Here is a 27,205-nt window from a genome sequence, read left to right as displayed (position 1 = left end):
GTAGAACCTTAGGCAAGTCACTCAACCTGTTTGCCTCAGTTTCCTCATCCATAAAATGGGGATAATGATTGCACCTCCTGCCTAGCTAGGGTTGTTGTGAGGAAGTGCTTTTTGAATCATAAAGCACAATATAAATGCTAGTTATCATTATTGTTCTATTATTATTATTATTAGTTCATGGGACCCATTGCTGGAAGGAGCCTGGGGCCCTTGGAGTCTGACTCCCCCATTCTAGAGAGGAGTAAATAGACTCAGAGAGAAGGGACTTACTCAAGGTGAACAGGGAAGAAGTGGGAGGCAACAGGGGACAGTAGCTGCTGAGGTCTCTTCTAGCTCTGACCTACATTCCTAATGAGCAGGGCTGGAATTTGGACCAGGACCTCTTGGGACTTGACGCTGTATCCTTCCCACTGCCCTATGGGTAGAGAACTTTCCTTGAGGCACCTGGGTAGATAGAGCACTGAACCTGGAATCAGGAAGACCTGAGTTCAAATCTGGTCTCAGACACTTACTAGCTGTATGACCCTGAGCAAATCACTTAACTGCTACCTGACTCAGTTTCCTCAACTATAAAATGGGAATAATAATAATAGCATCTCCTTCCAAGAGTTGTGAGGAAGAAATGAGAGATTTGCAAAGCAGTTGACACAGTTCCTGGCATATAGTAAGTGCTTAATAAATGTGTTTTTTTTCCCTTTCCAACTTCCTTGAGCCTCCATGTTCCAGAGCTGGAAGGACCTTTTTAGAAAAGACTGAGTTCAAAGGTCTCTCCTCCAGATGCTGAAAATGAGGCCCAGAGAGGGGCAGGGTCACAGAACTTGAATCCCTCTCTATGGTGGGCCAAGACCCTGGGGAGAAGAGCTCTTGGGGAGGCAGAGATGCCTGGGGCAGGGCTGGAGAACCAAGATAAGTTGCATGGGCTGGGTTTAAGCTCCTTATTCTTTGTTTCAGAAGAATTCCACTCAGGTGAGGAGAGAGAATTGGAAATGGAATGCAACTCTGGGTATGGAAAGGGTGGCGTGCCCTTCTGTGTTTTCTGTGAGAACCTGAGAAGCCAGTGGGGCAGTGTTGCCCATGGCTCAAATGTCTTAGGATTAGCAGAAACCAGATTTCCCAGGAAACTCAGCAGCTGGGGGGCGGCCTGAGCCTCAAGGTCCAGAGGGACCAAGGCTTCAGGTGTGGGGGAAGGGGAGATAGCCAGTAGTACTAAGCAGCCCACTCAAAAGGCTTCATTTGGGTGCTGGCTCTTTCTCTCCTTGGCCCTCCTCCTTAACTCTGTGTTCTCCTTTGTCTCTCTTTTCTTGACTAGATTTCTCACCAGTCTCTGTCTATATGCTCACATATCTTTCTGTCTTCATCAATGTCTGTGCCTCCCTCCCTCCCTCCCTCTCTTCTTCCCTATTTCTTTCTCTCTCTCTGTCTCTCTTTCCCCATCTCTTTCTTTATCTCTCTCTCTCTCCCTTCCTTCCTCCTTCTTTCCCTGTCTCTGCATCTGTCTGTCTCCTATGGTCTCTGTTTCTCTCTCTTTCCCCCAACTCCTGCCTTGGCCTTGTGGGCAGAGCTGAGTGTGTCTGTCCTACTCAAGTACCTTGGGGATCTGCCCTGGAAGCAACTTCTACATTGGGACAGAGACTCAGCAATGGCCCCCCATGCTCCCTCTGATCCAGCCCATCTGGCCTCTCTCACTGCCAACCTCAAACCCATCAGCCTCCACTATCTGGTCCTAGCCTTTCCCTCATCCTCCTTAACCCCAAACCTGCCATTCCCTCCCCTGAGATACCCACCTCTCTTTCCCCAACAGCTCTCTTCATCTAGGTCAGCTTAGTTGGAATCCCCTCCATTGTCACCTCTGTGCCTGTTCCTACTCCTAGGGCCTTGTCCTGATGAAGGGTCTTCCCACCTTCAAAAGCAAGCCCCACTATCAAGACTCCATGGGTAATGAAGCAGGGTAGGTCATCATGGGGAAAGATAATGAACAATCAGAGTAGAGCATGGGGAGATTTACTAGTTTTGTGGTAATCCACCACTGGGGACTGGACTGACAGAAGAATAAAATCCAGGCTGTTAGATCTGGAAAAACCTTGAGAGATCATGGTGAGAAATTAATAATGCTTGTGGAACTGAACTAAATTGAAGTAAATTGTATCATCTACTCTGACTTCCCAGTCCTGGAGAGGTGATTTGTCCAGGGACACAGAGCTAGTTCAATCCTTGTCATGGTACTGGAACTTGAGCCCACTTCTTCTGACTCAAAACACAGATCAGTCTATGACACCAGGCTGATTCCCTCTGTCTACGTTTACCTGAAGACCCTTCCTATCAGCAGGGCAGAAAGTGGAGCTCATAGTTTTGGAGCACTGTCCCTAAGCCACTCTCCTGGGGCCTGATGTCCAAGTCTTCAGGGGGCTTGGAGGAGACCAGGGAGACATTCTGCAGGATGGTGGTGAGGAAAATGAAGAGTTCTGATCGAGCAATACTCTCACCTAGACAGATGCATTTCCCTGTGGGTGGCAGAGAAGGGTAATAAGAAGAGAACCTTAACAATAACAACAACACCTAGTGTTTATCTAACATTTTGCCTCCCCAAAAGACATCCTTGGGGTCCATGATGCCCCTTCTCCCCACCTGGGGACCTCATTATATGAGACAGCTGGGATAAGCAGAGGTGGGGAGGACATGGGAGGCAGAGGAGAGCTCCAAGCACCGTCTCTTCTCCCTTCTTCCACCCAGCCCTCACCCTCCCCAATCTTTTCTCTCTCCATTAACCACTCATACTGTACCCTCTGGAATTCCCTATTGTTAACAAACTCCTCCTTTAGAGTGTGCTCCATCCTGATAACTGTCCTCTAGGCATCTCCAGGTCACTCTTCCTCCTTCCCAAGAGGTTCAGTATCCCTTTCCAACACCTTGTCTTCCATGTTTTTCTGTTTCCTCAATTCTCATAACTACTGTCTCAGGGCTACCTGAAGCACAAATGAGATGATATTTCTAAAAAACACTTAGCACAGTGCCTGGCACAGTGTGGGTCATAGGAGTGGTCATACCTTGGATCCTCCACCTGCCCCACTTCTCTACCCCGCCCCCAACTGAATTTCTCTTGGGTATCCAAGTTCCTAGTTATGACTCTTCTCCAAATGACAGGATCTCAAGACCCCATCTTGTCACCTTCCTACATATCAACAACTTTCCTAAAATGTGATGGCCAGAACTCAACACAATCCTTTGGATAGGTTCTGACCAGGGTGGAAGACAGAGGGACAATCACCTGGCACAGGCTTGGACACTATCCCTCCCTCCATGTAGCTTAAAATCCCTTTTGTTTATTGGCTCACCTGGTTGACTCATATAGAGGTTGTCAGTCCTCTTAAGATAAACTTTGAGCTTATATTTTTGTGCTGATTTTTTGAGCCCAGATATAAGACTTTACATGTATCCCTATTAAATGCATCTTCTTAGATTTGGCCTTAGAGCCCATCAAAATCTTTTTTGGATTCTGATTCAGTCATCTAGTACATTAGCTCACCTATATAGGTTTGTGTCATGGGGATCTTTAATAAGCACACCATTCATGCCTTTATGATTCTAGGTTAAACAGCATGGAGCCAAGCACAGATCCCTGGGGCACTCCACTGGAGACCTCCTTCTAATTGATAGCAAACCATTTAAGAGTACTTTGGGGATCTGACCATTCAACTAGCTCTGAATCCAGCTAACTGCACCATCTTCTAGGCCACATCTCACTATTTGGCCACAAGAACATAAGGTGAAAACTCCTATCTACCTCCAAAGAAAGAACTAGGAGTCTGAATGCCAATCACAGCATATTTTTTTACTCTTCTTATTTTTCTTGGATTGGTTTTTTGTTTTCTTTTCTTTAAACAATTTAGCCAATATGGAAATGTGTTCTGCATGACTGTACATATCTATATCAATTTGCTTGCCTTCTCAAGGAGGGGAAAGGGTAAGGAGGGAAGGAAAGAATTTAGAACACAAACTTTTAAAAAAACAAATGTTAAAAATTGTTATTATGTGTAACTGGAAAAAATAAAATATAAGTATTTTCCAAAACAAGAAGATTATAAGAAACTTTGTCAAATGCGTGGTTAAAATTCATTATCTAAACTGGGTTGGAGAAGATTCTGGGAAGATGGTAGAGTAGGTCAGAAAATTTGAAGCTCTCCAGATTTCTCCCAGAAACAAGAAAAAATAGCATTTCAGGGTGAACCTAGAGCAGGGAAAAAAAAAAAAAAACAAGAGTTGGGACAGAACAGTGGTCCTCCTGGGACAAGTGGAGAAGATCTGAAGAATGATCTCAGGATGGAGGTTCAGCTTGAGTAAAATGTAAATGCATCCAGGCAATTTCAGCTGAAACAACAAACAATGAGCCCTGAGGACAGTGAATTTGGGAGGTAGACTCAGCCTCAGTCACTGGAATTCTCACCTCACAGACAGTGGAGGTGGGGGGCAGGGTGGGTCAGACAGGGGAAGATTGAAGGAACTTCTGCTGCCCATGGATAACAGCAGGCCCAGCTGTGCTGCCCAGAAATGGCCCTGGGGAAAAAGGAACCAGAACATGCCTGGTGAGGGCAGAAGCAGTGGGGTGAGGACACTACTGGCTGTGGGCACTCATAGGAGAACTGAGTTCTTGGTTTTGGTTCCAAGTCAGAGGGGAGAACTGATGGTTATAGCCACTGTAGTGTCCTCAAGGAGCAAGAGCATTTCCAGCATAGTGTGCCAGGGGGTCCTAGCTGTGACTTGGAGGGAGAAAGGAGTGCAGAGGCTGGGCCCAAGACAAAGCTCAAAAGATAGCAGAAGGACCTGAAGCCAAAGGAACCATCCCCTACACCCCAGGACTAGAGGTGACTATAATAACAAGCTGCTAAAATTTAAAAAAAAATTTAAACAGAACACAAAAGAGCAAGTAAAGGAGAAAGAACCAAACCATAGAGAGTTACTATGGGAATAGAGAAGACTGGGTTTGTCCTCAGAGGAGGATACTGAAGTCAAAAAAAAAATTTTTTTTCTATCTCAAAGAGGAACATCAAATGGTCACCTGCCCAAAAATAATTCTTAGAAAAACTCTAAAAAGACTTTAAAGATCAAATAAGAGAGACTGAAGAAAAAAACTTTTCAATGAGAACAATCCAAGAAAATCAAGAAGATTATGAAAAGAAAGTCAACTAACTGGAAAAGGAGACCCAGAATCTTAAGAAAGAAAACAACTCCTTCAAAATTAGAATTGGGCAAGGGGAAGCCAATGACATTATAAGAGATCAAGAAATAATAAAAACAAAATAAAAAGAATGAAAATAGAAGAGAATGTGAAACATAAGAAAAACAACTGATCTGGAGAACAGATCAAGAAGAGAAAACATAATAATAATCAGACTATCTGAAAGCTATGATCAAAAAAAGAATCTTGATACAATAATACAAGAAATAATTTTAAAATTGTCCTGAAGTTTTGGAACAAGAGGGGAAAGTAGAAATAGGAAAAAAAATCCACCAATCACTACCTGAAAGAGATCCCAGGATAAAAACCTAGAGGAATAGCATGGCCAAATTCTGAACCCCCAAATTAAGGAGAAAACATTATTAAGAAGAAACAAGAAAAAAAATTCCAATATCACAGAGCCACAGTTAGAATTGCATAAGATCTAGCAGCAGCTACATTAAAAGACTACAGGCCTTGGATCACTATAAATTGAAGAGCAAAAGAACTGAGGTTGCGGCCAAAAATATCATACCCAGCAAAGTTAAGTGTAGTCCTGAATGGAAAAAATGGACATTTGATGAATTGATAGACTTTCAGGATTTTGTCTCAAAAAGACCAAACTTAATAGAATATTTGGCATACAAGAGCCAGGAGAAATATAAGATAAACACCAAAGACCAATTACAAAGTAATCAATAAGGGCAAATTCATTGCTTTTTATACATGGAAATGTAAGCTGTATGCTTAAAATTGTCATTAGTAATTGGATAGTTAGAAAGTAAGATTGGGGTAGAGTTGAGTATGATGTGATTCTAAAAAGGCAAATTAAGCAGAAAAGGTAAAAAGAATAATTTTCTCACAAAAATGAGGCACAAGAGGAAGAATGGATACAAAAGAATCAGATGGAGGAGGAAGGTTCATAGTGCTGGAACCCTACTCATATCAAATCTGCATTAAATAAAGAACAACATATATATTTAGAAGGGTATAAAAGTCTAAATTTATAAAGAAATAAGAGGGTAAGGTAACAGGATAAGGGGAAGCAGTATATAAGGGTGTGTAGACTAACATGAGTGGATTAAAGAGGGAACAACATATATATGTGTGTATCTGTATGTATGTATAAAAACAACATATGTGTGTATGTGTGTGTATGTATCTATGTATAAATTCGGAAAGAAACAATAGGGCAAGGGGATGGGGTGGAGGGAGAGGATAAGGGATGGATTCTTGGAGGGGGTAGTTTAAGGAACAGGAGGGCAAGGTAGGGGTAGAAGTAAAGCAGAAGAGTGAGGAGGGATAGGAATAGGGTGAGAAGGATAGTGAGGTAAAAATAGGAAGGAGAAAAATATATAACAAGTAATTATGGGTTAGGATGTGAATAGGATGAATTTATCCATAAAATGGAAACAGATAGCAGATTAAAAATTTGAATTCAACAATATGTTGCTTTCAGGAAATGCTATAAAGATGAGGCCTTAAATTGTTGAAGTATAAAATGGATAATTTTGATTATTTTAAATTAAAATTTTCTTGTATAAGTAAAACCTATGCAGCCAAGAATACAAGAAATACAGAAAATTATGGGGGAACTTTCACACACTACCTCTCAGATAGAATCTGATTGGGTTGGAATATTGCTGTGGTGTAGGAAATGATGAGTTGGTTGATTTAGAAAAATACGGGAAGACTTGGACTTATGAAGGAAGATGCTATCCACCTTCAGAGAAACAGATGCCAAGTAGAAATAAGCATGGCACAGTCTTACATATGTGTATAAGCATATATATGTATATATGTGTATGTTTATACATATCTATGCATGTGTATATGTGGATACATGTATGTTTATGTGTGTATGTATGTATGTGTGTGTATCCATGCTTTAATTGTAGCTTTCTGGAGTAGGGGGAGAGAGCAAAAAGTGAACAACAGAGAACAAAAGAAAACAAAAGGAAGCAAAGAAAAATTGGACAGCTTTGTAGTATTTATTTTTATAGGTTTTCTTGAAATGGAAATTTATTGTTTTATATTGAATTCTCTCTTATGTTCTGTGATGTCCATGGCCAGTAAACCAGGAAGACTTGAATTCAACTTCTGTCTCTGACCTATACTGGCTGTGTGACCTTAGGCAAGTCATTTAACTTCTCAAAGCTGTTGGCAACTCTCACAGACCCTAAGTTTCCAAGAAGGTGTCTGACCTGGATTGGTAGAAGGAGTTTCCTCACTGATGAGTCCCCTAGGCTAATGAAATCCTAGGTCTAGTTCCTGTCACTATCTCAAAGTGCTATTTTTTTTCTTTTTCTTTTCTTAATTTGTGTTTAAGGTCAAAATAAATTTTAAAACTTAAGAAAAGAGAAATGCTTGAAAAAAATCTGATACATCAATAAAAAAATAAGCTGGGTCAATAGCCTTCCCCTGATCTAGTCTAGTAACCTTTTCAAAAGGGGAAATAAAGTCAATCTGACATAAGGTTTCTTTGAGGAAGAAACCGTGGCTGGCTCCTTGTGGTCATGATTCCTTTTCCCAGATTCACTAACCATCCTATTCCAAAATTTTGCCAAGAGTAGAAGTCATGTTCAATGGCTTATAATTCAAAGACTCCATTTCCTTCCATTTTTTGGAAAACCCAGGAGAACCCTGCTCTTCTCCCATACTTCACAGTCTTTCAGCACTCACTCACAGTGGCCCAGCAAGTGTATCTGACAATTCTTTCAGTCTCCTGAGATGAAGATGAAATGGGCCTAGTCACCTCTAGTGTCATCCCTGAGTCCTCATTTTCACCCCACACATCCAACCTGTTGTTTAATCTTGTTCCCAATCTCACATCTATCAAATAGGCCTCCCTTCTTCTCACACAGTTACCACCCTAGTTCAGATCCTCATTACCTCTTAGCTGTACCATTACAATAGCCTCCTAATGGGTCTCCCTACCTCAGGTCTCTCCCACCTCCAATTCATCTTCCACTCAACTGCCAAAGTGATTTTTCTAAAACATGGGTCTACCCATGTCACCCCTCTGTTCAGTGAGTTCTGTTGTTCAGTCCTTTCCATCATATCTGACTCCCTATAACCCCATTTGGGGTTTTCTTGAGAAAGATATCAAAGTGGTTTGCCATTTCCTTCTCTAGCTCATTTTACAGATGAAGAAACTGAGGCAAACAGGGTGAAATGACTCACCCAGGGTCACACAACTAGTAATTGTCTGAGGCCAGACTTGAACTCAGGAAGATGAGGCACTCTATCCACCATGGCACCACCCACCTGCCCCTCAGTGAGTTCTAATTGTTCTCTATTTGCCTCCAGGATCAAATATGAAGTCTTCAAAATATGAAGCATTTAATGCTCTTCCTAAGCTGGCCCATTCCTTCTTGTCTAGTCTTCCTTCATTTACTCCCCTTTCATTTATTCACTCTATAATTCAATGAAATTGGCTTACTTGTACCTCCTCAAACATGGGTCCCTTTGTTCTGCCACTGGACTTTGCCGATGACTTTGCACAGCTCTGCCTCACTTAAATTCAGTTCATACACAAGTCAAGATATTATCCCGTGATGTCATTGGTCCTCTTCAAGAATGAAGGATCAACAAGAACCCCTCCCCCAACTCTACACACCTTTGCACTGGCTGTCCTCCCTACCTGGAATGCTCCATCCCCTCACTTCTACCTATTAGTTCCCTGGCTTCCTTCAAGGGTTAGTAAGCCCAAAGTCTACCCACCCACATCCCTGGTGCTAAAGCCTTTCCCTTTCAAATTATTTTCATTTATTCTTTATATAGCTTGGTCATACCTAGTTATTTACATGTTGTCCCCTACCTCCATTAGAATGTGAGCTCCTCAAGGATAGGGACTGTGGTTTTTTTACTTTTCTTTTTATCCCCATCCCTTAGCCTATTGCCTGACATACGGTAAGAGCTTAGTAAATTCTTATTGATGAACTAATTCTAACACAAGCTGTGGACCAGGAATCAAAACCCCATGGTAGAGGTTGATCAGGGGAATTCCTTGGTTGACATGATGAGTCTACAGAGTAGTGAGACCTAGCTTCCTAGAAAGAAGAAAGTGGATATCCTGGACAACTACCAGTCTCAGAATTGGCTATCTAGCAACCCAATCATGGGTCCAGGATCCAGTCTTCCAGAGAGATGAGTTCCTTGGCAGCTCTAGCTTCTCAGTAAGAGGAGTTAGCTTCTTCCTTCACATGGGAAGGAACCACATTTCAATCCTCCTCTCTTTAAGAGGATGGCACTTACAGGAACTCCTCATTCCTATTTCTAGAAGGCTGGATCCTGGAATTCCCAGGGTTGTGGTTGCTAAAAAAAACAACCACCTTGGGGCTGTGGCTGCACACCACCACTTGTTATCCATCCAGGACATTGGGACTGACTTCTCTTCTGTTCTGCTTGGCCTTGAGGAAGAAGCTGTGGCTGGCTCCTTGTGGTCATGATTTCTTTTCCCAGGTTCACTAACCATCCCATTCCAAAATTTTGGCCTCAGAAGGCAGAATTAGGTGTAACTCATAGAAGTTGGTTGACGTTAAATGTCAAGAATAACTTCTTATTCTTCATCTTCATCTTCACCATCATTATCATCATTAGCAACATCATCATCATCATTGTTGTCCCAAATTGGAAGCAGCAGCATAGGTGTGGTGAATAAAAATCTGGCCTCTAAGTCAGGAAGACTTGAATTCAACTCCTGTCTCTGACCTATACTAGCTGTATGACTTTAGGCAAGTCATTTAACTTTTCAAAGCTGTAGGCAACTCTCTCAGACCCTAAGTTTCCAAGAAGGTGGCTGATCTGGATTGGTAGAAGGGTTTCCTCACTGATGAGTCCCCTAGGCTAATGAAATCCTGGGCGCAGTTCCTGTCACTATCCCAAAGTGAAGGAGGATGCCTCAGTAGAGACTGGGTTTCTCCCCTTGGGGACTGTAGGTCCCCAAGCAGAGGATGGTTACTTGGAAGGAATGAGACAGTGGAGAGTCTTTTTGACTGTATGAGTTCCAACCAGATAGCTGCTGAGGTCTTTTCCAACCCTGAAATCCTACGATTCTTTGAATTCTCCTGCTAAGATGTTAAGCCACTGTCCCTTTAAGGACAGGAAGCTGAAATTCAAAAACCCTCTCTCTGGCCACCATAGATGAAAGTACCTTCAGCTCCCATGAATCTCTGCCCCAATGCAACCATCTAACTTCAAGGGTGCTGGTGGAAGTGAGGGCACTGCCCCTCTCCCATGAACCCAGATCTGTTCTTTGTTTTATAACTCTCTGTTTCATCCTTCACAAAGAGGTACAGGCCAAAGAACCCAAAGGTTCAGTTCCCCTTTCATGGTGACCCAGTACAAAGAGGTAGTTCTGATCCCCAACAGTTGAGCTATTTAAATCACCCTGGAGGACCCAGGAGCTATTCTCAATACCCCCCAAGGTATTAATGGACACTGACCACCCTCCACAGAGAGAAGTAAGTAAAGTCCTAAACAAAGGCTCATCCCAGGCAGAGTAGATCAAGAGCCCATCTTGCAGTCAGGAATATCTGGGTTCAAGTCCTTGACTGTGTAATCCTACACAAGTCTCTTAATCTCTCCATGCCTAGGCAGCACTCTTAGACTATAAGCTGCAGGGCAGGTAGTATTCTACACTGGGACAGTGTCTTCCTTGGGAACTCCCTATACCAAAGAAATCACAACCAAACACACCCTGAAAGCTAACCAAGTTTCTTGAGAATTGGGAATAGTTTGTTTGTTGTATTTATAGCCTGGCTTCTAACCAAGCCTGGAACATTTTGGGAGCTGTCATGTATGCAAAAGAAAAGTCCTCTTGAAGAAAATGCTGAGTTCACTTGACCCTGATCACTTGCATAAGGAGTGGGCTGGATTGGTGCCAAAGTTTCTTTGGTGAGAGACAATCATGATACAACTCCAATGATATACATACATACATATATATGTATGTATGTATGTATATGTATACACATACACACACACACACACACACACACACACACACATATATATATATATATATATGCAGTTTCCAAACTATATATATATACAGTTTGGAAACTGCAGACTTCTCAATCTGCCCTTGATTTCCAGCTTGTCTCCCCTGAGACTTCAACCTTTCCCTGTGCCCTAGGGACTTTCTGCATGATAGAGATCAGGTCACCTCTCTTGGTTTGAGCTTTCCCTACAAATCTGCAGCTTCCAAAGAGTGTATTGCAACACACCTGTTTCTCTCTCCCAAAGTTTTAGCATCAATCCTACCTATTATGCAGGTGTCCATTGTCACAATTTAGCATTCTCTCCACCATTAAGAGTCAAGTCTCCTTTCACATATGCAGCAGCATGCAGAATGCCTGTGACAGTTGAGAGCCTGGCTACATCATTGTATCCTCAGTGCCTATCACAATACCTGACACACATGTAGTAGGTTTTTGATGAATGCTAGTTAATCCATTGACTGATTAGGGAACTCCCCTGATTAATTCCATACACCTTTTTCAGGAATCATCTTTTAAATCAGCTGCCCTTTTCACAAATAAGCCTTTTTCTTGGGAAAGTCCTTCTCCTCCAATCAGCAATAATGATGAAAATACTATCTATCCCTTCAGAGATCTTTGGTTTCTTACCTAACACTCTGTATTCCTTAGCAGTGGTTTCTAGATTCCTTCTGGCAATATCATTTGGGCCACAGGTGTCACTGGCATAGTCATCAAGTTTGACAAATGTCAGAAGGTTCCCTGCCATGGTCTAGACACATGTCCATGGATGGCAGCAGTGATCTCTTTTCTTAACCAGCTTTTCCCTCTGTCCTTCTCAACTGGGAAGTCACCACCTGCCACCTTCTGTCTGACCTCTCACCTGACAGGCATAGGGGTATCCAAGTCATTCCTTGAAGCACCAAGGCTTTCCTCCCAGAGCATCTAGCTCCTCGTTTTCAGGAAGGGTCACCTCTCCATTCCCTAGCTCCAAGAGTTCTGTGTTCCTTCCTTTTCTGCTCTATGCCCATCCTTCTTCTCACCAACTTGTCAGTTAAGATACCCCCTATATATTCAGATCTTTTTCATTTTTGTTGTTTTCACCCCAAAACCCTATTCCATTTCTAATAGGATCATCGATTTAGAAATAGGAGATAACTTAGAGGTTACCAGGTCTAACACTATTATTTTACAGAGAAGAAAACTGAGGTCCAGAATGAGGAAGGGATTGGTTCAAGACCACCTAGTTGGTGGAGGGAGAAGGCATTAAATTGGGAGCTGGGACTCAATTGTAGGTCTTCTCCAGACCTCTAACCACTAAATCACACTGCCTCTCAGGGCATAGGAGTAGCTCTCCAAGAGGTAATAAAAACAAAGATTAAGTTGTCCACCCACCCACCCACATCCCCAATGAGCCTAGCTTCCAAAATGGAGCAAAGTAGACTCAATTGCTCTCCCTGGTATGGGAAAAGAACCCTGGATTTGGGTTTGGCCCGTGCCAGTAACTCATTGAATCACCTTAGTGAGTTTCCTTCCCTTCTCTTCTCTTACTTCACTGGTAAAATGGGAATAATATTCGCACTGCCCACCTCATAAGGCCAGTTGTGGCAAAAGCTGTTTGCAAACCTCCTTAGGTGCCATAGAAAAGAGATTTATTATTAAGATTATTATCCTACACTAAATAAAAGAGATAGCAAGCCCTCCCCTCTTTGCAGAAGTTGGAAGAGGGCCTAAAGACTAAGTGGGGGTAGAGATGGGGGGGGGGCTGCATATAATATTGGGTTCAGTTGACACACTGCTTAATTTTGCTGAAAGGTTTTTGTTTCTCTTTATTGTTTTTTGAAAATAAATATTAGCTTTCTGTTAGATGGAGTAGGAAGAATATTTTTTGAAATTAAGGTGGTATAAAAATGAAAGCTATCAATAAATTTTTAAAGGAAAAAGGGTTTGTTTGTTTTTTTAACAAAGAGGGAACTCTTAATAGGAAAAAATCCACCATTTTTAGAATTACTTAGAAAACCCCAGATTAGAAAAGGAGAGATTCACTCCTGTCTAATGGAGATATCTCTTGGGGGGGGAAGCTGCATATTTTTCTGTTACAACTGTCCTCTACTTCTCTTTCTCTTTGACTTGGTATCCAGCCAGGCAAGGCACCATTGCAAGGCTCTAAGCTGGCATCCTGTTTAATCAGCCCATAACTTGTGGGTTTGGTTAGTACTTATCCTGATATGAGGTTCCATAACTGAGAAGTATAGGCAGAGTTGTAGCCTCTCTCTCTCTCTCTCTCTCTCTCTCTCTCTCTCTCTTTCTCTCTCCCTCTCTCTCTCTCCCTCTGTGTGTGTGTGTGTGTGTGTGTGTGTGTCTCACTGACACCAACGGGACATAAGGGCATGTACTTACCCATGGAGAAAGGGATGAAGGCTTCATTCTTTTTCAGAGCTCCTTGGGCATCCAAGAAGTGGTTGGGGTCAAAGATATGTGGCTTCTCAAAATGATGAGGATTTTTCAGACTGGAGCTCAGGAAAAGGAACACATCAGTACCCTGGTGTGAATGTGAGGGAGAAGGGCTCAAAGTAGGTAGCAATGGTGCTCCCCTTACTTCTGGGGAAATTCTAGAATTTCTAACAGGAAATATTGGAAGGAAGAATCATAGTGTGCCCACATCAGGGGTGCTGCAAGCATTGACTTTGGGCACTTGAGGACCCCAAATGACTTTACCTTGGGAAGAAGGTGCCCTCGGTCACCATGTGAGGTATACCCAGAGGGAGGAGGTCACTGAGTCTCTGGATTTCATGGATGACAGCATCAGTGTAGGGCATTTTGGCTCGGTCCTGGAGTTCTGGAGAATGATTCTTCCCTATTATCCAGTCAATCTCTTCCTGGCCTTTCTCTGGGGCAGAGGAAGAGACATGTAAACCCAATTCACAGGAACGGCCCCAGAGGGAAAGTGGAGAACAGGCAAATTAGTGGGTGCCACTGCTTTATCAAGCAGTCTGGTGGCATTCAAAATAAAGTAAAGGAACTCTGATATGGGCAGTTAGGTGGCACTGAATTGAGTGCCAGGCCTGAAGTCAGGAAGAATCAGTTTCATAAATTTAAATCTAGCCTCAGATATTAGCTGTGTGACCCTGGGCAAGTCACTTAATCTTGTTTGCCTCAGTTTCCTCATCTATAAAATGAGCTGGAAAAGGAAATGGCAAACCATTACAGTACTTCTGTCAAGAAAATCCCTTTCAGAGATTTGGTGTATAGCATTGCTTTTGCTCATCCAGGTCAGAACACTCATAAACACCGACTGGTTTGATGAAAATAATGGGGAAATTCAGAAGCTGCTAAATGAAAAATGAGAACCCCACAGGGTTTACCAGCAGGATAGTTCATTTGAACTGCCTCAGGAAGATTCTGAAGATCACCTGGCAGGATAAGATACCAGACACTGAGGTCCTTTCTCTAACTAGACTGCCAAGCATTCAACTCTATTGCAAAGAGTACAGGTCTGATGGGCTGGCCGAGTTGTTCAAATGCCAAATGTATGCTTGCCAAAAGGACTATGTTATACAGCACTCACACAGGGGAAGAGCTCAGATGGTGGTCAGAAAAAGCAATGCAAGGACACTCTCAAGGTCTCTCATAAGACCTTCGGAATTGATTGTGTGACATGGGCAACACTGTCACGGGACTGCTCAGCATAGCATGCCCTCATCAGAGAAGATGCCATGCTCTATGAGCAAAGCAGAATTGAAGTAGCTCAAAAGAAACACAAGATGCGCACATTTAGAGAATCCACTCCAAATGTTCATATAGACTATTTGTGCCTGACCTATGGTAGAGCATTCCAAGCTCATATTGGTCTGATCAGCCAGTCAGACATGCTGTAACTTGATTCTAACATAGTGATGTTATTTGGTCCTCTTCAAGAAAGGACAACCAAGTAATAAAACCCCCAACACGGTCACAGAGTGTCAAACAGGACTGAAACACTACTTAATACAACAACTCTGACCACTTCTACAATGTAGCCCATTCAGGAAAAGTTAGCCTGGAATCTCTAAGAGGCACTCACACTAGACTTGCCTAAGAAAGTCTGGGACAATGGAAGGGACCAACCTTTGATGTGCCTATTATGTGCAAAGTATTCATGGGTTGGATAAAGAATAACCAAGGTTTCCTTAAACTTTTAAAAAGCCATTTGGAAAGCCAAATAGACAGTCATTTAAGTCCTCATTTCCCAAGTATTTATGAAACACTTACTGTAAGAGAAGCCCCTTAATTCCCTTCTTTGTTTTCAAGATAAAAAAAAATCACAGGACTTGGATGAAATGGGAGTCATCAACTCAATTCCTCCTGGTGAAATGAAGAGCCCCTCCCAGGCCTTACCACTTCCTTGACACTGCCTCTTAATGTCCTCTAGACCTTACCACCTGCACTGCCACCTCTTTCTAAGGTGCTCTAAGTCTTACCTATCGGAATGCATCTACACCCTCCAGACCTCTGCTATTGTCGTCTGACTTGCTCCTCATCTCCAACTCTGAGCTTACCTGGCTTGCTTCAATCTCACCTAAAATCCCATCTTCTGAAAGAAACTTTCCTGATCCCCTTTAATGCTAGTACTTTCCTTCTGTTGATTACCCTCAATGAATCCAGTATATATATATATTGTTTGTACAGAATTAATTGAAGTTATATGGAGTCTACCCCATTCAGCTGAGAACTTCCTGAGGGCAAAAATGTTTTCTTTATAATCCCAGTACAGTGCCTGGCACATAGCAAGTGTTTAATAAATGTGTTTTCATCTGACTCACCTACCGGTGTAACTTAAGAACCCCTGGACCTTGCCATCTATCCTACCACTGCCCCTTAGGACTTTAGGGTGTTCCATCTGCACTGTGGATGAACTTTCTTTAATGTGTTATTTCCCCAATAAGAGTATGAGTTCTTAACAGCAAGAACTGTCTCTATCTTTTATTTTGACGAGGGTTCGTTCAGTTTCAGAAGTCAAGATCTTTTGTCCCTTTTCCCTTTGCCCCTTTTCATCAAAAGGAAAACCCTTAAATTTTTAGATTCCACTTACCTCCCTCCCAAAGCCTCAGCCTCACCTTTTAATCTTATTTAGATGAGCTTTCCTCCCTTGCCCTAAAAAGAACCTGGCTGATGTTTGTCTCTCTTTATCTCCCTTTGAAAGCAAACGTCTACCTTCCAGTTCCCTTCATTATCTATTTTTGTTGTTTATTCAAATCTCTCAGACCTTCCAAATGGAATTCCCACCTGGACCCTTTTTCCCAACCACTTCCCCCCTTCAACTGGCCTTTCATTGTGGCTACAGCCAATCTCCCCTCCATTGTTTTACCTTCCTATGGCCCCTGGCCATTTCCCACCCTTAATCCTAGCTAGGCACCACGAGGTCCAGGAGCCAGGAGTTCTGTTCACCCCAGCTTACTAGCCACTCCCATCCAAATCTCCCTAGGCCCTTCCTCCCATCACCCCAAACTACTTGGCCACTCCTAGATCCCTCCCACAGTCTTTCTGTACTTAAGATTCACCTTTGCCCCCATTCTGACGCTGAACTGTTCTCACACCCAAAGGCTGAGACTCTCATGCCCGCTCATCCTTATGGGCGTCACCTGGCCCATCCACTCTAGCCCCCCATTCAGATGCTGAACTTTTCTCATTCCCAAAAGGCTGAGACTGTCTCATGCCTGCTAGTCCTCACGAGTGTCACCTGCCCTCCCCCATTCAGATGCTGAGAATCTCTCAAGCCTAGAGGCTGAGGTTTTCTCATGCCCGCTCATCCTTATGGGCATCACCTTGCCTCCCCCATTCAGATGCTGAGCTTTCCTCATGCCCAAAAGGCTGAGACTGTCTCATGCCCACTCATCCTTATGGGTGTCACCTGTCTTAAGATCCACCTGGCCTCCCCCATTTAGAAGCTGAGAACCTCTCACACCCAGAGGCTGAGACTCTCATGCCTGCTCATCCTTACAGGCATCACTGATGTTTGCATTCCTTGAGAGTCTGGCCTATATGCTTTATCTTTAACAAACTATTTCTCTGGCTGGAGGAAGATTTGGGTTGAATTCATTCAGGCAGACCCAGCACCGCTGCGATCTTGGGGCGCCTCTGTGCATCAAGGAGCACCCCAAAACCTCTACCCCTCTTCAATTTGACTCCCTGGCACTTAGAACAGTGGTTGGCATATACCAAGTACCTATTAGATGCTTTTTAATTCATTCATTCATTCATTCATTCATTGATTCATTATTACAAGACTGAAAAGAGCATTTCTTCAGAGTCAGAATTTGAGGTAGGAAACCAGCATAGGGATAAGGGGACACTTCTCTGAATGGGGAAGTAGAAAGAATACCATTTCAAAGGGATTTGTTTCACTGGTTGGTCTTACTTAATGTTTGGGTAAATTATCTAGAGGGGGAAGGCTGCCTTTGTTTCTTGTTGTCTCAAGGTTTCCATCTTCTGTAATCTTCCTATTTCACTGTCTCTTTCATTATTATTATTATTGATGATGATAATTATAATAATAGTTACCATTCATATAGCACCTACTATTTGCCTGGCACTTTGCCAAGCACTTTATCTAATTCATCTCATTTGGTCCTCACAATAACCCTGAGAGGTAGGTGTTATTTGTATCCCTGTTTTACAGTTGAGGAAACTGAGGCAGTCAAAGGTTAAGTGACTTACCCAAGGTCCCATAGTAAGTGTCTGAGGCTTGATTTGAACTCGGTTCTTCCTCACTCTATCCACTGCACCACTTAGCTGTCTCTCTTGAGGCCAGACATGTTCAAGATATGGGTCTGATTCTTAGGACATCCCAGAAGGTACTTGAAGCTTGGCTTACATGTGAAAAAAGTTTGAGAACTTCACTGAGCATCATAGCTGGAAGGTGCCTTGGAAGACCACCCAAGTTTCCATTGACATTTTTTGAGTTGGAAGGAACCTCTGTGGCCATCTGGACCAATTTACACCCTGAAAGAAGAATTCTCACTACAACACACCCAACAAATGGTCAGCACCAGCCTGGAGGCCCCTAGTGAGGGGGTGTCCCACCAGCTTCCTGAACCAGCCATTTGCTTCTACTTTGGAACAGCTGTCATGATTAAGAAACTTCTTTGTCTCAAGCCTCAGTTGGCTACTTTGTCATTTCCCCCCATTGTCCCTGGCTCTGCTTCCTGGAGGCAAGTAGAAAGCTACTTCTTCCTCCATAGGACTGTCCTTCAGATACTAGAAGATGCTATCACCTCCTGGCCCCACCTCCTATCCCCAAAGTCTTCTCTTCTCCAGGCTAAACATACATAGTTTCTTAAATTGCTATTCATATGACAAGGACTCGAGGCCTTCCAACACCATGGTTGCCCTCCTCCAGATACTGTCCAGCTTATCACCATCTTTCCTAAATTGTGATGTCCAGAACCAAATAGAATGTTCTAGTTATGTTCTAATGAGGTCAGAGGACAGGGTTAACAGAACTAGTACCTCCTTGTTCCTGGAAACTATGTCCCTCTTTATGGAATCCAAGGTCCCTTTTCTGGCTGGTACATCCAACAACTGATGCATATTGAGCAAGTAGCCTACTAAAACTTTCAGATCTTTTCTAAGCTATTGTCTAACTGTGACTCCTTATCTTATACTTGAGTTCTTTTTTTAACAAAACGTAAAACATTTACTTAATTTAATTTAATTCCTATTAGATTCCTTCTACTAGATTCAGTCCAATGCTCTAGTTTGCCCAGGTCTTTTTTTGGATCCAATGTTGTTTTCTACATGGGGAAACTGAGTCCCAGAAAAGGGAAGGACTTGCCTAAGATCCCCTATTAAGCCAGAGGTAACACAAGCACCACAATATTAGCCTCTAGGCTCTCAGTACTCTCATCTTCAGGAGCCCCAGGGATGCTCCCCCAAAATACCTGCTCACCTGCCACCTGGGGGTATTTGAGAAGCAAGAGGCAGCCATAGTGCAGGGTGGCGCTGCTTGTCTCAGTGCCGGCAGGGAATGAATTCAGGATGGTAAAGATGAGGGACCTATGATCAAACTCAGAACCTGGGACCTCCTTCTCCTAGGGTGGTTGACAACAAATAGAGAAGGAGGGGGCACAGAGAGCCAGCAGAATCCTCCCATGTTTCTCAGTGCCTCTTCTTTATGGGGTCCATCTCAGAGACTGATTCTTCCTGTCTGAACTGATCTCTCTCCATTTATGTCTCCATTTTATTAGCCCTTATGTGTATTAGTGTTTCCCTTCCCATATCTCCCTCTTCCTCTCTCTTTGCATCACTCTTTTCTCTCTGTCTTGGTTTTTCTTCCTCCTCACCCCATCTCTCTATCTCTCCCCTTCAGCTTCTCCCTTCCTGTTGTCCCTCTCCCCATGCCTCTCTACCTCTCCATCTTTCCTGGGTTTCTCTGTGTCTCTTCCTGCCTCCTGTCTCTGTTCACACACACACACACACACACACACACACACACACATGCACACACACACCCATCACAGTCTTTTTTCTGTGAGTCTCACTAGTTCCTGTGTGTTGAGGGAGGGGAAGGGAGGAAGACTTACTTCCTATATGCGGAGCAGGAAACTGTCTACCAAGTCCCAAGGGGCACTGGGGTTCAGACTCTCTTGGTGCTTCTCAACATTGCTTGCAATGAATTCTTTGACATGCTGAGCAATTTTCAACACACGGCAATGGGGCCCAGGAAAAAACTTCAGCAAGTGTGGGAACTGTTCAAACAACTGGGGAGAGAGGGCAAGGGGTAGGACTCAGGCCTGACTGCCCCCCAACCCTCATAGGTCCTTTGGCTCTCAGCACACTTCACTGGAATTGATTCAAATGCTCTCCCTCTCACCATGACCTTGCCTTACCCTTAGCCCCAACCTGCCCCCTCCAAAAACCATATGTCTTTGTCCCCGGGCCCCTTTCTTTTGCCCTTCCTCCCTTTTCTTCCTTCTGGATGTTTATCCATGTGACTAGAAATATAATTTAATATTCCAGATGAATACTACACAGGAGCTATGTCATTGTCTCTCATAAATGTCACATATATTTGTGTCATATCCCTACTGAAACTAGGTGATACAGTTGATAGCAAGTGCTGAGTTCAAATTTGGCCTCAGACACTTACTGGCCATTGTGAGGATCAAATCAGGCAATCTTTGTAAAGGGATTCATAAACTTTAAAGTTCTGTATAAATAGAATTATTATTATCATCATCATTGTCATCATATTAGGCACTAGTAAGGTCATGCTGTCTCTTGCTCTAACATTATCATTGTGTGTCTGTCTCTTATCTTTTCCCTGTCTTTCTCAGTCTCTCCCTATATTTCAATAAGCCTTTTTTAATCATTTGCTATGTTTGGGTCCCTTTACTTGGCTCTGGGAATACAAAACAGTCTTCACTGCCTCCCTGCATCTCCTCTTTCTTGCATCCTTCCCTTTCTGTCCTCCTCTTTCCATTTCCCCTTATCTCCCTCCTGATGTGCTCCATTCCCTTGGTTCCCCTTTATTATCTCTTGGTTCCTTCTCTCTGTGTCCATGGTGTCTCCCTGTGCACCCTTGTGTTGTCCCTTCTTGGGTCCCCAAGTCACACCTGAATCCAGGAGGAGCTGATAATGGTGAAAGCTTCAGTTAACACATTCAACAGTCCCTGGAACTCAGTATCCTGGTATAAGAAGTACTTGCCAAACACAAGAGAACAGATGATGTTGGCCATGACTGAATGGAAAAGAAAGGTAGGGTCCAGAAGGACCCCTGGAGAAAGGAGAGATAAGAAAGGAGGGAATTTAGGTGGAATGGTAAGATGCTCCTAGGTGTCTACTATCTGTCTCTCTGTTTTCTTTGGTTGCCCAAGAGAATCTGTTTCTTTTCTCTCTGTGAAAATCCTTAGGGCCAAAGAAAATGATTAGCAGAGGGAGCAAATTCTAAAACTCCAGGAAGGGAAAAGGACCATCTCTTTTCACTTCTGGAGTCCATTCTGTGAAAGGAGTAGGAGAGAAAAGGACACCATCTGGGACTTGTCCTCTCTCCTTTTCTCTATTCTTTCCCATTCCATCTTTTGGAGGGGAGATGACAGAAGTCATGAACAGTGAGCCTGACAAGGGATCTTGGAGGAGAACCTAGAAGGGAAGAGTATATGCTGTATCACACTCAATGTTGCCCAGAACTGGCTGAGTGCCTGTAGCTACTATGAACCCTGTGGTTGGTGAACCAGGCAGAATTCCATCATCTCTACTTTTTTCTGGATCTTTGAGCACAAGATGAGAGTGTTAAAACTCTCTCCCCCATTCCTTTTTTATGAGATTGCCATTATGTGTGCTCTGGAAATAGCAACATCCACACTAAAGACATGGGAGAGAGTGGGTGTGGTGGGGAGGGTTTATATTGTCTTTTGCATTTCAAATACATGTTATTAAACCTATATGCTCACAACATACTAAGTGTCAGAATCTATGAATGGCAAGGCAAGAGATCTAAGAAAGAGAAATACTTATAAGGGGTGCAGATAATCAAACCAAAATATAAATAGTTTCATATTTTAATAATCAATTAATATACCATCTCCTAAACTAGAGAGTAACCCAAGAATCAGAGAAAAACCCCATACCAAACCCCATTTGGAGCATCCAACTGCCAGAAAGGCACTAACTCTGCACTAACCAGTGCAGAGAAGTGGCAAATTTAGAACAGCTCAGTAGAGTATTCCCTGGTGAGTAATAAAAATAACAACAATAATAGTCACCATTTATATAGCACTTAATATGTGCCAGGCATTGTGCTAAGCACTTTAAAATATTATCTCATTTGATGTTCATGACAGCCCTGGGAGATCCGTGCTATTATTATCCCCATTTTACAGATGAAGAAAGTGAGGCAGACAGAAGTTAAGTGATTTCCCCAGGGTCACACAGTTAAGAAGTATCTGAGGTTAGATTTGAACTTAGGTCTTTCTGAATCCAGATTCAGTGCTCTATCCACTGTGCCACCTAGCTGCCTCAACATATATATCTAGTAAAATATGTGTTGCACTCTGACTTAATTCAAGCCCTTTGACTAGATTTTTACATATGTAAAATTGGCACATATGAACCAATACTCTGAATGACTGCCACTACACCACAGGTGTTTACTTGCCTCGTGCAGATGTCACATGTTGGGAGACTCTGAGAAAGCCATCTTGAGTTTTATTTTATGCTTAATCTTTGTGCTCTGCCATACCCTTTCTTGTCTTTTTCTGTGTCTGTCTGAATCTTTATATTTCTCCCTTTTACTGTCTGTGTATCTGTCTCTTCTCCACATGTCTGCACCTGTCTCTGCTATCTCCTCTCATTACCCTGGGATTTCCGGAGTTCCTCTACCAAGCATTGGGCTTCAGTCTTTATGTTCTCTTTAACACTCTTCTTTCCCATCCCCAAGTCCCTGAGGGTAGTAATTGAGAATCTGTGAGGTGTGCTCCAATGTTGTTGTCTACCACTAGAAAAGAACCCTGGGGGAAAGAGAGGATGGGAAGGAGAGAGGGAGGGAGCAGAGACTCTTCCCCACTCATATCATCAACATACCACATATTTAATCCTCAAGTCCATGCCGTCCAACATCTCCCCCACATAACTCTTTTTGGGTCTTACTATTCTTGTCCCCAACATTCCTCGCCCCCTCAATTCTCTTCCCCCACCCTGATGTCCCCTTCCATCCTCTTTTCCTAGGTTACTCTTCTCTGGCTTTCCCTCCCTTTTCTCCAACGTCCCTCTTCCACATATCTTATCCATTACATTATTCCTCCCTGACTCCCTATCACCCTCCTACCCTAATCTGCTCTCCCTAGCTCTTTCCTGGATCATTTCCCATAGCTCATCTCCCCCAGGTCACTGATTCCCAAACTTCTCTGGCTTTCTCTCCTTCTGCACCTCAAGTCTCATCCTGATTCTGGTCTTCATCATCCCACTGTCTTTGCTCACTGAGTTCCTCCGGTCCTGATCCTCACCCTCTGCCCTACCCACACACATATAGTTTCCCCACATCCTGCTCACCATATCCCTGGAAGACTGAATCAGATATGGCAAGGATGCCATGGCCACAGAACACCTTTACATTCTTCACCACAGCTTCTTTCACAGCCTCTGGTCCACACATGACAACCACTGGCTGGGTACCCAGGTAGACAGTGAACACATCCCCATACTTATCTTGAAACTGTGGGGTAGATCCACCCACTTTGTCATGCTCCTGACAGGTCCTGGATACTCCATGGTCTCAACCCTGTGGCCACCTCTGTTGTGGGCCCCTGGCATGGATCTAAAACTGAGGTCTTAGATAATATGATCTCTAACTTCTTTCTCAGATTAGCATCCTCTATTCTAAGGTCAGCTAGGTGGTGCAGTGGATAGAGTACTGGGTTTGTAGTCAAAAAGACTCATCTTCCTAAGTTCAAATCCAGCTTCAGACACTTACTAAATGGGTGATGCTGGGCAAGTCACTTGACCCTGTTTGCCTCAGTTTCCTCATCTATAAAATGAGGTGCAGAAGGAAATGGCCAACCACTCTACTATCTTTGCCAAGAAAACTTCAAATGGCATCCCAAAGAGTCAGACATGACTGAAAAGAACTGAACAACAAATTCTAAGGTCCTTTCAAGTTCTGACATCCTTTGTTTTATACTCATAGAATCTTAGATATTTAGAGAGAAAAGACTTTATTGATTATTTGGTCCAGAGATGTAAAATTCTTCATCTTACAGATGAGAAAACTGAGGGCCAGAGATGCTAAGTGATTTTCCCCAAATTACACAGCTGGTAAGTCAAGTCAATAAGCATTGATTACAAACATCCTATGATTCAGGCACTCTGTGTGCTAAGCACTGGCAATACTAGGAAAAGCAAAAGTAGTCCCTACCTTCAAGGAGCTCACATTCTAATAGAGAAAACAACATATCAACAACTCCATACATACAAGTTATATCCAGGGTAAATGAGAAAATCTCAGAGGGAAGGCACTAGCAGTAGCATGGACAGAGAAAGGCTGGGATTTCAGCTAAGAAGTGAAAGAATCAGGATTTACACCCATGTTCTCAGACCCCAAATCCTCAAGCAATTCTCCCTTTCCTTTTTCTTCTGTCTTCACCTGCTTCTATATCCAGCCAAGACCTCAGACCTTGCTCCTTTAAGTCATTGATGTAGGGCTAGAAGCCACTTAATTCAACATCATCATTTTACAGATGAAGAAACTGAGGCAAAAGAGTGAAGTGACTTGCCCAGGGTCACACGGCTATTAAGTGTCTGAGGCTAGATTTGAATTCATCTTGAAGATGAGTCTTCCTAACTCCAAGCCCAAGTGCTCTTTGCACTGTGATGCCACCTATCTGCAGAAAGGACCTTAGAAGTTACTTAATTCAACATCATCATTTTATAGATGAGGAAACTGAGGCAAAGAATTTGAGTGGTTTGCCTAAGGTTGTACAGGTAATAGGTGGTAGAACTGGGATTTGAACCGAGGTCTTCCAGACATCAGACCTAGTGTGTCTATCCACAAACCATACACATACTTGCTTCCAGAGGTCGCCTTCTTTGAGGACCTCTCCCCTTTTACCAGTGGTCTGACCTCCCACGTCTCCCTCATTGATAAATAATTTCAGCATATTTAATCCCAGGAGAGCAGACATCAGACCCAGATCTTATCTTGGAAGGTATCCAGGGTTCTCCAGCATACTCCTCTCCCAAATCCCCTCTTCTTGAGGGATATCAAAGCACTCCTTTCACCAGGAGAGAAAATAGAGCAGGCAACTATGTCATTTAGGCAGCCCCAACACTGCCCTGGCCCAGGGAGGTCCTAGGCCCACTCAGTCACCCAGACAAAAGGACAGCTCACCACCAAGAACGACATGATGATGCCATGGCAGGCAATGTGCAGCAGGTTGCCTAGCAGAGGCAAAGGTGAGGGCCCTGAAGGGAGGTTGCCTTTCTGGGGTCTGTGGGCTAGGAGCAGAAGGAGCCCCAGGAAGATAACCAGGAGGAGGAATCTTCCAGCATCCATGGCTTGTCCTCTGATGGTCCAGTTGCCTCCTTCCTCTGCCTGCTGCTTGGCCTGGACCTTTATCCCAGCCAAGAAAGGAGGCTCTACCACCACCCCCCCACTCATGGTTAGGTAATTATCATTCCTAAAGGACTGGCTCGCCCCCTCTTAGCCTTCAGGCTGAGACAACTATTACAGGACCAGATGGTCCTTCCCTGGTCCCATGCCTGAGTAGGGTGTACCTGTTCCCCTTATGGGCCACCTGGCTCTGCCTGGCCCTTTGTCTCTTCCTGTCCCTCCTCTTCTCTTCCCCAGAGGATAGTCAGGAGGAGGGGGCCTATAGGCCACAGTCTCTCTCAGTCAATCTGTTTCTATTTCAGTATGTAGGGCCACTCCCACACCCAACCTACACTATGGCCTTACAGATCCCATGCTGATCCAGTCATAATTGTCTGAGTGTTTACTGGTGAGGTAGGATGGCTCATAACTTTCCCTAGATGCTAATTAGTGCAGGTGAAAGGTGATCTGACCTGTGGATCTGGAGGAGGACTGTGGATCAGCATGAACCCCCAGCTCAGACCTGAGCCAAACTCACGTGAGGCTGGGGATGTGGAAGACTTTCCTTCTACCACTTTAGGCTTGAATTCAGTTGCTGTCCAAAGGCTGGATCCTTAGCAAGCAGCCAGGATGATACAGGTTTCCCAAGTCCCTATTATATATTGATATAAGTATCAATTGAAGGAGTTTGGGGTATTTAGCCTAGAGAAGGGGAGACTGGGCAGGGTGGGGGTGAGACAGAGCATGTGATAGATGTTTTAGAGAATTTAAAAGGCCATCCCATGGAAAAAGCATTAGAGTGTTCCATTTGGACCCAGAGAGCAGTACTAGGAACAATGGGTGGAAAAGGCCCATCTGGGCAAGAGGTCAGGAAAAGCTTCCTAATAATTAGAAGGGTCCTAAGGCAAAATCAGTGCTGAGAGGTTCCTCTTCAGTAGAAGTATTCAAGCAGAGGCTCAGTAGCAACTTATTGGTTATGTATTAGTAGGAATTCGAAGAGGGGGGGATGAATTGAACTATATGACCCCTGAGGTCACCTCTAGCTCTGACATTCTGTGACCTATGACCTATGAACTGGCCCTGCCCTCAAGGAGACCCTGGTCAGAGAGAAGTAATTGTTCAAGTGTTGAGGAGTTGGATATGATGACCTCAATGACTGACGTTCTGTGATCTGTGATCTGTGATCTGAGGGAAAAGACACAGTCCTTGGGGAGGCCTCACTCTGGTGCTCTCTGAAACTGACCCTGAAGCTCACCATTCCCACATATAATGACCTAAACCACCTGGTGCCAGCAACCATGAGTGGCACCATCACCTTTCCCAGGGCAGCTTAACCTTGACTCGTGTAAGCTGGCAGTGCACATGATTCTCTTTCCCTATCTGCGCTTCTTTATGCCTAGATTTGCTCCACTGACTAGCTGTGGTAGCCAACAGTACCACACTTTAACTATGCCAGAGCTCATCCAGCAGATGTTTGATGTAAAAAACACGATAGCTGTTTGTGATCCATGGCTCGGGCACTATCTTATGGTGGCAGCTGTGTTCAGAGGCCAGATGTCCATAAAGGAGGTAGATGAGCAAAGGTTCAATGTTCAGGACAAGAACAACAGTTGCTTTGTTGAATGGATCTCCAACAATGTGAAAATGTCCATTTTGTGACATCCCATCCTGGGGGCCTGAAAATGTCTACCACCTTCACTGGTAACACTACTGCCATCCAAGAGCTGTTTAAGTGCATTTCTGAGCAGTTTGCAGCATGTTGTTGAGAAAGGCTTTCTTACACTGGTATACTAGAGAAAGCATGGATGAAATGGAATTCATTGAAGCAGAAAGCAACCTGAATGATTTGGTTTCTGAACATCAACACTATCCACAGTTAAGGAGGAGGGAGAATTTGAGGAGGAGGCTGAAGAGGAGGTAGTGGAAAGTTGTGCATGGGTTACTCTGTAA

The 27,205-nt window shown here is 43.6% G+C and overlaps 1 protein-coding gene and 1 pseudogene across 1 annotated transcript; one reads left to right on the top strand and one right to left on the bottom strand.

Annotated features, from left to right (window-relative positions):
* Positions 1-2,319: 2,319 nt before the first annotated feature.
* LOC114030953 (cytochrome P450 2B11-like) lies at positions 2,320-25,219 on the bottom strand. Its single transcript, XM_027845915.1, is given in 10 exon segments — positions 2,320-2,501; positions 13,594-13,735; positions 13,793-13,814; positions 13,912-14,083; positions 19,121-19,262; positions 19,755-19,931; positions 20,787-20,947; positions 22,527-22,679; positions 23,221-23,383; positions 25,055-25,219. Coding segments are annotated over 10 exon segments (1,479 nt in total).
* Positions 25,218-27,205, top strand: LOC114030952 (annotated as a pseudogene).

Source organism: Vombatus ursinus, unplaced genomic scaffold, assembly GCF_900497805.2.
Source record: "Vombatus ursinus unplaced genomic scaffold, bare-nosed wombat genome assembly UNPS02015030.1, whole genome shotgun sequence".
In the NCBI taxonomy this organism is placed as follows: domain Eukaryota; kingdom Metazoa; phylum Chordata; class Mammalia; order Diprotodontia; family Vombatidae; genus Vombatus; species Vombatus ursinus.
The sequence above is the reverse complement of the archived record's forward strand: the minus strand, read 5'-3'. Positions and strand labels throughout refer to the sequence as shown.